Source organism: Carassius auratus, chromosome 18 (assembly GCF_003368295.1).
Source record: "Carassius auratus strain Wakin chromosome 18, ASM336829v1, whole genome shotgun sequence".
Taxonomy (NCBI): Eukaryota; Metazoa; Chordata; class Actinopteri; order Cypriniformes; family Cyprinidae; genus Carassius; species Carassius auratus.
In genome coordinates, this window is record NC_039260.1 from 7999063 (window position 1) to 8010252 (window position 11190).

The 11190-nt window shown below is 37.3% G+C and overlaps 2 protein-coding genes across 3 annotated transcripts; one reads left to right on the forward strand and one right to left on the reverse strand.

Moving 5' to 3' along the window:
• Nucleotides 1-2420: 2420 nt before the first annotated feature.
• On the forward strand, nt 2421-4919 carry si:ch211-218c6.8 (apoptosis facilitator Bcl-2-like protein 14). The gene is made up of 6 exons (XM_026287379.1): nt 2421-2523; nt 2868-2989; nt 3110-3202; nt 3318-3397; nt 3715-3978; nt 4102-4919. Exons 1-6 carry the CDS (start codon nt 2456-2458, stop codon nt 4141-4143), a joined length of 669 nt encoding a protein of 222 aa, XP_026143164.1. The 5' UTR covers nt 2421-2455; the 3' UTR covers nt 4144-4919.
• Nucleotides 4802-11101, reverse strand: tph2 (tryptophan hydroxylase 2 (tryptophan 5-monooxygenase)). 2 transcript variants are annotated; one of them, XM_026287378.1, is made up of 11 exons: nt 9894-11101; nt 9303-9446; nt 8978-9161; nt 8754-8893; nt 8424-8491; nt 8011-8207; nt 7767-7902; nt 7553-7679; nt 7145-7240; nt 6920-7053; nt 4802-5091 (listed from the first exon to the last, which is right to left on the reverse strand). In XM_026287378.1, the coding sequence occupies exons 1-11, from the start codon at nt 10128-10130 to the stop codon at nt 4917-4919; spliced, it is 1638 nt and encodes a 545-aa protein (XP_026143163.1). In that variant the 5' UTR covers nt 10131-11101; the 3' UTR covers nt 4802-4916. The 2 variants fall into 2 exon arrangements, 1 of the variants encoding a protein (XP_026143163.1); XR_003294301.1 differs by having other exon boundaries at nt 4949-5127; nt 6866-7053.
• Nucleotides 11102-11190: the final 89 nt, after the last annotated feature.

An 11190-nucleotide genomic window follows, 5' to 3' on the forward strand; every position in this document is an offset into this window, starting at 1 on the left:
TTATCTATGGACCTCTCCTGGCTATTGCCCCATACATGTTCACTCTTAAGGTTGGGGATGAAGAAATCAGTCACACAAGATGTTTATTCTTGAATCTGGTGCATACCTTTCCTAGTCTTGGGACCTGTATTGGGCCTGTGTTTTACATGTCCCGTGCAAAACAACTAGCCTGCTGTAAGAAGAATGCTGAAAAAGAACAAACGACTCAAGACCTACAGCATCCAAACTGAAGTTTCTATTATGGCTTATTTTTCTGAAATATGACATTTAGAAACTCTTCTGTTAGATTATTACATTGAAACATTATATTGTTTTGGTTGAGATTTTGCTTGCTTTCAGTGTTGGGTAAGTTACTTTTAAAAGTAATGCATTGCAATATTGTTACTCCATAAATAATAACTTGTTGCATTAATGGGTTTGCTTATTTGTTTTTTAATAACAAGAACTTCAAAAGTTATATTGTTGACCCTTTCACACCAATCATTCCCAATTTCTGGGAATGGGAAAACAAAATAGCTAACATGCGTTACTTCTTAGAAAAAGTAATTAAGATATTTTATTTTAAATGTAAAAATAATGCATCACTTTACTACCCTTACGAAAAAGTAGTATACTTCAAGTTTATTTTACTAAGTATACTTAAGTAAAGTTCAAGTATATTTTTAAGTATACTTTATGTAGCAAAAATACAAATATCAGTGTTCTAGTAGTATACTTGTAAGTGTAGTGCTGGCCCACTTTCTAGTATATAAAAGTATAGTTAAGTATAACAGTAGAAAACTTTGAGTACACTACTAGTTTACCTCTATGTTTGTAGTTTGTACTGCAATTATTCTAAAAGTGAACTCATATGTATATGGAGGGTTTACTAATTAAATACTTTGTACACTTTGAAACATATAGTAAACTACTAGTTTAGTAGTTTTATACTGCAAGTATACTCATAAGTTTTCTTTAAGTGAACTTTACATCATACTTTAAATATACTAAAAACATTTTAAACAGTTTAATGTGTTTCATAAAAAATACATAACATTTTGAACACAAAGCTGAAAAAAGACCATGAATTGGATTCAGAATGATAATCAAAACATAGATGGAGTCGATCAACACCTCAAAGCTTGACGGTAATTATTACCTCTTCATCGGTCAACATTTTATTCCATAACGTTACAGTTATGCTGTTTCATGTCAGATGATCATGTTACATATTTTAGTATCTGTCGTTTCTTTTTCTTCTTCACTTGTGTTTTTTTGGAAATCCTGTGCAGAAGATGTGTACTAGCGCCCTCTACTGTATAACAATGAAAACACTGATTCTAGGAGTAAAGCTCAAATATATTTAGACTTTTTGTAAATGTCATTTTAAGTATATTTCTGAGGAGTTAATAAAGCCCATTTCTGAGAAGTACATAAAAAGTAAACTAAAAGCATACTTTCCTATTTTTTAGTTTAAAAGAAATATACTAATAGCACACTTGAGTAATTTCTTTTTCGTAAGGGTAGTTACTTGAAAAAAGTAATCTGATTACACAACTCATGTTACTTGTAATGCATTACCCCCAATGCTGCTTACTTTTAAGTTAATGCATATATGCTTGAATATATAACTACTCAAAATGATAGTGATGTACACAAATGTACTTGAATTGCTTTCGTTTCGAATATAGAACAGGATCAAATTAGCAAACAGTGTGAAAAGTAAATTCATGAAAAGGTTAACAAGACCAGCACGCACACGGGGGAGAAGAGAAAGTGTCAAAACCACAAGGTAACTGATTAAGAATATTATAAAGAAGTGCAAAAGTGTGAGTAGACAAAAGCTTAGGTGACAGCGGAAGGACATCCGGTGAATTAGACATGATTTACAGAGACTGATACCCCCTGATACACAAGTGGAATTGCCCCCCAAAAATTAAATAAATAAAAATAAAGAGACTTAGAAGTAAATTACTTTTTAAATGCTTCTTTAATTAATCATAAAGGATACCTTAAAGCCTATCACCTATAGGCTTATCACCTATCACCTAAAGCCTATACTGTTGTTTAGAGTTTGATTATAGTTTAGCTGAAGTTGTATTTTTTTTCATAACTGCTTTATATTGTAATAAATAAAATAAATCTCAATAAATAAGCACAGAGGGAGTCTTCTACATCATTCCAAAAGAGGTAGGTATTTGTACTCATAGTCTGTTTTATCATTTGTGTTAGTAGTAACGTTTGTTAGATGCATTTTTATTCTACCCTATAACAAAAGGCCTACAAAAATACGTTTATGAAAATTGGCTAGCTGAGGCGTCATAATCATTTAGCTTAAAATGGGCATGCATTATGGAAAAGGTTTGCTATAGATGCATATTAACATAAACAACAGTGTGAAAGATGACTCGAAACGAAAATAAAAGCATCAGCGACAGCTCTACATACAACTTCCGTATACTGTAAGTTACGTATAATGACGGTAGTGCGTATGAACAGTAACGTACGCCTCCAATTCTCAGGAAAACTTCACCCGGTTTCCCGGTAGGTTTTGATGTTTATTTTCTGTTAAGTTACATTAATTCAATAAACTTTCTGTGGTCCGATTAAAGAATTACAACCATGAAATGTGCGTTTCCCCCTGAAATTTGCAGTCAGATGAACTGTACTTTAGACGTGATCTGTGACGTCGTGAAAAGTTTAAACTGTAACGGTCGCTTCATAACTCTTTTCTGATCACAAACTGAAATAGTGCGGTTAAAGGCTTTTCAGATATCAAATGGAAATAAGTTCACATCCTTCGTTTTGATCTGATTTGATTACGCTATTTACGGATGTGATATGTAGCATAAAAAGTAAAATTACCTGTTTCTTTATCTGATATGCAGAAGCCAGTGGTTGTTTCACGTGATGGACGGTGACTCACCTTTAATAACTTGTGATGAATATCGATTGCTTGAAACATACTGCCAGAAGAGGAGGAAGCCAAGCACAATATATCGGAGTGCCTGTATGTACAGACTGGAGGCAAAATCAAGTGATACCAGAGATATACTGTAGCCTATTTGAGATCTGTGACTCATGATTGTAACATTTATTCTCATTTTAATGTCATGTATGTTGAAAACAGGTGATGAGCAATTTGGTGATGTGGCTGAAAAACTGGCCCAGATTGCAGACAACAGACTTAATTTTGATAAAGAACTAGAGCCAGACAGTCCTGGTAAAGTGTACTCTGTTATACACAACACAATCACCAGATAATACGTTCAAGTCATTGAAATATTATCTTCTATAACACTATTGATTATACGGATTGTAATTCTGGTTTGTCCTAGTTGCTAAGGAGGCTAACTCAGATGTCATAGTGAGGCTTGTTGACTTGCTGAAGAAATCAGGGGACGAATTGAATGCAACGGTAATCCTCTTGATCTCTTTACAGTTTGTAGTGTTACTTACTGATTAGTTTCAAGTTCAGGATAAACCACTTAATTAAATACAAGTTTGACATCTGGAACTTGGTGGAAACAGACCAAATGTATGTAGGGCTTCTGTTAAAAACTGTGGAAAATATGTGATAAAATATTATTAATATCAACTATAAAATACTATGAAAGAGTCACATGATTATACTATAACTATTATTTAAGAGTCACATCAAAGTGGTAAAAAAGCAGTTCAGTTTGTAGTCCTAAAAGCTTTTCCTGATCTTAAATGTTCCCTCTGCCTTCTCAGATTCAAAGCAACCAAGAGCTTTTGGGATACCTGCAGCAAACTTTCTCTTACGACTTGTTTAAAACACTGACTAAAGCCTTCATCACAAGTAGTGTACCAGAATTTCTGCAGAGCCGAAAAAAACGTGAGCAGATCGCCCTGGCCTTCGAGGTCACCAGCAGACTCAAAGCCCTGGACCTACACCCCATGAACAGGGTCATGGGATACGGAGCTCAGTACCTGCAGGAGAACTTCGCTCCCTGGGTTAAACAGCACGGTGGTTGGGTGAGAGTTTATGCACCAGTTAAATTTAGTAATTCAATTTTACTAGAAATGAATGCAGTTTAATGAATAATTATGATAATGCTTGTAACACACTAATTACATGTCATCTCTGACACACTATAGGAGAAAGCCTTTGATAACGACGATGATGAAGAGGTTCATTGACAAGATACTGTGAAAAGGATGGTTATTAGTGGTCAAAGTGATATTTATGAAATATAGATAATATTATCTACTATAATAGATAATAAAATCTACATTTTATAAATCTAGAATTAAGTTTTTTTTATAAATATGCACTTGTTTAAATACATATTTTAATGTTAAATCAAATGTTGCGTTACAAAAAAAATGTGTTCTTAACTTTGCGGCACACTTAAAAAAAATACAAATAAAAAAACAGGCCAAAATGGAATGCTAAAATATAATGCTTTATTGACTGAGAAGTTGGCTTTTCATCAACAAATAAGCAACACAAACATACTCTTTACAAATAGAGAAAGCCACTGGAATCAGAATAGCGTCTAGTGATTTTTACATGGAGGTTATTTTTTTTTTTTTATCATTTGTAATTGCACATATCAACTGCCTTCACTTGCTATGAGTCTTACGCACAACATTAGGCACAAAGAGGCAAAGACTACATAGATACTGAATCCTTTCTTTAGCTTTGTTGTTCCTAATAATATCAATATTTCATAAATATCACTTTAAAGCATTGCAATGATGACTGAATTTTTGAATGCCATATGATGACTATGGTTGCAAGCTTTAACTCCTTAATTTGTGGTGCATACATCCTCATAACAAGCCAAGACTAATGGACATTAGGCCCAGACAATCAACATCAGATGTTATAGTATTAATGACATTTTAATTGAATCATGTAAAACGGTTGCAGTTTTATTTCACAATAAAGCACTGATGATCTTGATTAGCTAAATACCGAGGTACGTGTTCATTTTTCCCAGGGCGTCACAGACAGTGGTTAGGTCACTGCGTAGATCTTGAACCACGTTCTCAATGCTCCTGGTGTCCTTCAATAAATCAATGCTCTGGGTGTATGGGTTGTAGTAGACAGAAAAAGGCCTTTTTATGGTTTTAGCAAATTCCCTGTTTAGAAAGAACAACAATAATTGACATTATTAAAGGGGGGGGGGGGGGGGGTGAAATGCTATTTCATGCATACTGAGTTTTTTACACTGTTAAAGAGTTGGATTCCCATGCTAAACATGGACAAAGTTTCAAAAATTAAGTTGTACGTTTGAAGGAGTATTTCTGTTCCAAAAATACTCCTTCAGGTTTGTCACAAGTTTCGGAAAGTTTTTTTCGAGTATGGCTCTGTGTGACGTTAGATGGAGCGGAATTTCCTTATATGGGTCCTAAGGGCACGTCTGCCGGAAGAGAACGCGCTCCCATATAGCAGAGCAATGAGAGCACAACAGGCATTCACTGATCAGAGGGAGAGCGTCGCGAAATGTCACAAAAGGAGTGTGTTTTTGGTTGCCAGGGCAAGACAACCCTGCACAGATTACCAAAGAAAAAACAGCATTAAGGGACCAGTTTATTTTTACAGAGCATCAACGGAGTTGTGCAAGTGTTTGTTCCCTGCATTTCTAAAATGCTTGTTTTACAAACAAAGCCCAGTTTGACGACGGATTTGCGTATCGTTTATTTCTTAAGGATGATGCAATCCCAACGAAAAAGGGTCACGATTGTGTGTTGGAACCACAGGCGGTGAGTAAAACTGCTTAAAATATCTCTGCCTCCTTGTTAGTGCGTCCGCCTCCCACCGGAGACCCGGGTTCGAGCCCCGCTCGGAGCGAGTCGTTGCCGCTGCTGCTCTCGTTCAGTTTCAGCCTTCACAGCTGTCACAGCTTCCAAACGCTCTCAACGCAAAAGCGTACTCGCCCTCGTGATTCTTTAGCTCCGCCCACACGTCACGCCTCCAGGCGCTCGTGTTTTTTCGGGAAAAATCGGTACAGACTATCGTTCTCTTATGAATATAATAAAACTAAATACTTTTTGGAGTTATGAAGGATGCATTACTACTCTATAGCAGGGGCGGAGCCAGAAGATGTAAACATTCGGGGCTTAGCCCAAACCTAGGGGGCTGCAGGGGTGTACTCCGCAGGGGAGATTTTTTCCCCCCATTTATGTCAGCTAAATGCACTATTTTTCAGGCTGTTTGAGATAACAGAATGCCTAAAAATCTATACACTATCTGGGAAAATGATGGTTACTCAGAAAAAAAAATATTCACCCAGTAGAGCCTACAAACTATTTTGTATTTAATTGTTCTCCAGCTATATTTCTCAATTAATCTATCTTCTTATCCCACTAATGTGCCGAGAACAGTTGTAAAACATGCCCTGAAATAACTTAGCATTTGATACATTGGGATATATTGCTTTTGAATCTCTCTCTGGCCGGTGAGGTTTGCTGTTACGAGTTCCTTTTTAAAAAAATTGTTATGTCCATAATGTTAATTTCAGGCGGTTAGTCAGTGAGCTCGCTGCGACGGCGGTGAAATAAAAAGCCCACCAGCCCCTAATGACAACGACGAAGAAGATGATTTATATTCTTCTTCGTTAGTTTTTATCAGCAGTTGGCAAACAAGCGAAGTGATGCGTGATGCTTTACCGTCCGCCACAACGCACAGTAATAGAGCTTTTGTTTCTTTTTTTTTTTGCCGCTCCAGTCTGAGAGACTGAGAGGAAATGAAACAAAGTTGAAGTTATTTTAAAAAAGCTAAAAGATTCGGGGCTTTTGACAAAACATTCGGGGCTTAAGCCCCATTAGCCACCCCCCCGCTCCGCCCCTGCTCTATAGGTACTCAAGATTAACAGGATATTGAGTGAAAACGAGCATTTCACCCCCCCTTTAAGTCGAATTGTGGATTAGCGTCCAATTTTACATCTGACTGAATGGATATACTTACCTCATTTTTTCTTTTGCCTCTTCAAAACTCTCAGAGACAAAATAAACATCTTGAAATGTTGTAATGAGGCACTCCTGGTAGCATGTGGTTTTGGGATCAAACATCTTCACTGTCGCTTTGTCAGACAACGCATGCTGCATCAACAAAGAAGATTATTCATTCACTTAAAAGCTTGACATTTTAATACATGAGGTGCTTACATATATTTGACAAAGGGCTTCATACTCTCAACTCTCCAATAGAAGACAGAAGACCTGCTCCATAGGCTCTCAGCTGGCCATCTTGTTTGCAAAGTCCAAATTCAATTGTGAAGAAATAGCACTGGAAAAAATGTACAGTGTTTTATTGCATATATTGCTTAGAAGCAAGATTATCTACAAGACGTTTCTTCAGGCCCTTATGAGATATACCCACTCATATTGAGATCACCAAAAACCTTATACCCAGATCTTATTATTTCTTGAAGTCTGCCATATAGTACCAGCGATCTGATTTCAATGCAAATGCATGACTCAGCACCATAGATCAAACTTTATGCCATGAAAAACTTTAGTGACCTTTGTATTTCAGTATTGACTGCCAGTCAAGCTTGAGATGACATTTAAGAATTCAATAAGCTGCTGTCACACTTACTGTTGCCAGCTTCTGCACATCCTCGTCTGAAGCGCCTAGAGATGCAAGGCCAATCTCTTGAGAAAACTGAGCAAACTTGGGATCGGCTAGGAGCGGTACGTGACCCAGCAGTTCATGGCAGGTGTCCCTGAGGACATAAAAACAGTTTACAAGTTAGAGGTGATAAAGAAAAAACAATTCTACATAAAAATCATTGGTGTTAGTTTATACTCACGGTTCTGGTGTGTAGAGAGGATCAGTGCTGTGACGTATATACTGAGTGCAATTAAACACTCGATAAGCCAAACCGGCCAGAAAGTCTCGTGGTGACAGATATCCAGCCACAGGTCGCACGGTAAACCCTGACCTCTCTGCAAGGTTCACAATCAAATCCTCCAGATTAAATACTGTAGACATTTAAATTGAATGAATGCAATTAAAAATGCCAGCAGATCTGCGTGGATGTGAAAATGTTTTACCTCGTAAGAATAGAGACACATCTTCCAGCTGTGGGATGTTGTCCTCTCTGTACCCACAATGCTTTGAGAGAAGAGGGAGGTTTTTTAAGTACTCGCGACATGCATGAGTTGGGTAGAGTTTTGTAAGTTCTCTGAAAATTACTCCCCAAGTCTTCACTTCTTCTGGTGTGTACTCTATCCATGGGATGGGCTGCCCACTGAAAAAAAAAAAAGATATTCTGATTAATATTAAGCAAAATAATAATCCACAATTTTTGTCATTTCATTTAGTCAGTTTCATATTTCCCTTTATGTAACTGTATTATGCATCTGCTTTTACCTATTTTCAGCATTTTCAACTAGTTAACAATTGAGCCACAAAAATCCAAAATCAACTACACAAGAATATAAACTATATTATAATCCATACTTACAATTTGTAGTTCATTGCAACCTCAACAAAGTACTTCCTCCTTTCCCGATACACTTTGTCTTTAAAGCCCTGCAACAAAGAACAAGGAATCACTTCAAAATAAGTTTTTATTTTCAACCAGGGCATCATGAACAATTCTTACAAAATGTAAAAGTTAGTGTAAATTTATAAATGTACTATTTTATGTTAGCTATTGCATTACTGAATATTAATGTATAGAACAATATTACAAAATCAAGAGTAAGCAGAGTATATTGTTTGCCGTTGGGGTGAGGTTTCATTCACTCCACCATTGAGCTACTCCCTAAATTTACTAAACCGATTTACTTACTGGATGGTCAGCATCCAGTTCTGAGCCATACATCAGCACTCGATGAGAGCATTGGTCCAGCTCTGAGATCTTATGGGGAAACCATGGTATTCCTTCCCCATCTGGCAACCCACCCAAAACGCACACACAATCCAAACATTCTGGAATAAATACATCAGACGAATCAGTAACATTGTTACAAAGCCAGAGCATAATTACAATGGCTATTCTAAGTTCAGGCTTACCCGTCTCTGCAGACCACACGTGTTGAGGTGTGTTATATGACACAATGTTGACGTGGTCTTTCAGGTGCTGCACCAACTCATTGAACTCTTTCTTTGAGCAGTTGCACTCAGCATATATCTCCACCTCATTGGTAACTCTCTTGGATCTCCGAGACTCAATATGGGACAAATTCACATGCTTCTCCTTTAAATATAAAACGGCAAGATGTCACTTTGGTTTCAATCAAAAGCCTATCAAATTTTTTTATTAAAGAAGTGCTATGCATTAGATATACTAATTAAAATGTCCTACTAATCTACCCCACCAGATGAGATGTTCATTAACCTGAAAGAGCCTCAGTGCTTTCACCAGACAGCCCACTTCATTCTTCAGAGAGAAAATCACTGCTAATTTCCCAAGGTCATGAGTGGATTTTGGTTCTTCTTTGTCAGGTCTTTCATCGATCCGATTAAAGGATGTCCTGCGGAGCTGCGTGGAGGTGTTGCTTAGTGAATATAAAACTCTTAAGATGGACAAATGGGTTAAGATTAAGGCTTATTTCTTTTAAAAAGTTATTTAAAATGTTTATTTACAAGCGTTAAGCATGCAAGGGTGGTAATTAACAATCTCAAAAGGAGAACTTGTACTGAGAGACACATTGACTTTAACTGCCTTTGACCAACTTCTGTTCGTCTTTTATATGATGTCAAAATATTGTATTACATCACTGTGCCCAGTTCCACCTGTCAAGGCTTTCAGTCAGTATATTATAGAATTTTGTAATGAAACATTTCATTAGATTTCACTAACTGCCACTAGTTACATTTTCCAGGATAATTTTTCCATATTCCAAATATCTGAATGAATATCAAGGCAATTTGACTATATGGAATGTGGCGCCCAAAAGAGTGTCCATCAAAACTGTTCATTACTCACCATGGAGGCTGCAAGGTGTTGTTGGTCATACATTGCTGAATCCAAAGATAGACCTCGCCGAGCCCAGTATTTGCTGGAGAACATCATCATAGCGGGTTGCATCTTTGGAATTGCTTCTTGACCTCTCTTCCTAAGAAGTCCAACAGGTGATTTAGGGGCTGTCTGGGGCCCCTTTGGATTAGTTTGTAGGACAGAGGACATAGCTGCTGTCTCTTGAGATGTCTTCTTTCCCTGCATTTCATATGGTGAAGGTGCTGTTGTCTCAGACGATATCTTCTTAAGCTGCCCCTTCACAGATCACTGGGAGCTCCTCGCATGTGCCACAGTACCTGACACTCCTCCCCCGGCAGTATCAGAGCTGGGATTATATACTGTGACGAATGACGTTAAGAAGGGCCACTGTCTCACGGGGCAGGCGATCGCTCATATTAGCTTCTGAGGGGATGGCTGATCCATTAGGAAATGTCGACACGTCCAAGCCCTGATTGAAGTGGATAAGCTCATCTCACCTTCTAGGAGAAATGAATCTAGAGCAAAATAATTCAGATTTCAAGATTTACAAAAACAGGGCTTCATTTTCCAGCTAGTGGAAGAGAGGGAGATAACAGCAAACAGCACCCATCATTTTTGTAAAATATATAGGCCTTTGCACAGTTTATCACACAGAAACATGTTCAAGGCAAGAAAAATTTAAAACTTAAGAACTTAAATCCCACCATTATGTGTTTTAACATCATTGTAAGGAAAATGGATTGAGGGCAATTGTGGAAACTGCCTTTTGACCACTGATGCATATTATTCATGTTTTTTTTTTTGTGAATGAGTGCATGTTTGTCGGAGCACAAAATGTTGCCGTTTCTTTAATGAAAGGGGGCTAGATGAGAGATAACTACTGCGGTGAGCAGTGAGCCATCAGCTTCCTCTGAGGCAATTTCCTGTGGAACAGGAAATGAAAGAGATGGAAGTCGATTCGGTTTGCCTTTGTTGTGGGCTGTGGTTACAAGTGGATAAAAGACATTTCATCCTCAATCAGTATTTTCACCGTCTCCCCATCTCATCTGCAAATGTCAAAGCGCGCCGACTGAATGAAGACTACAGACTTTGAATCTCAAACCACATTTATATGCCAGTTGGAACTAGTGATTTTAGTTCATATGGCCAAGCAAATATTCTCCCACACTCTCAAAATGATGGTTAAATTGTTGTTTTTGAGTGTCTTTTGTCTAAGGTGACCGATTAATTATTGTAATGCATAAAACGAAATGGCTTATTTCATTAGACCAAAAAAAAAAAAAAA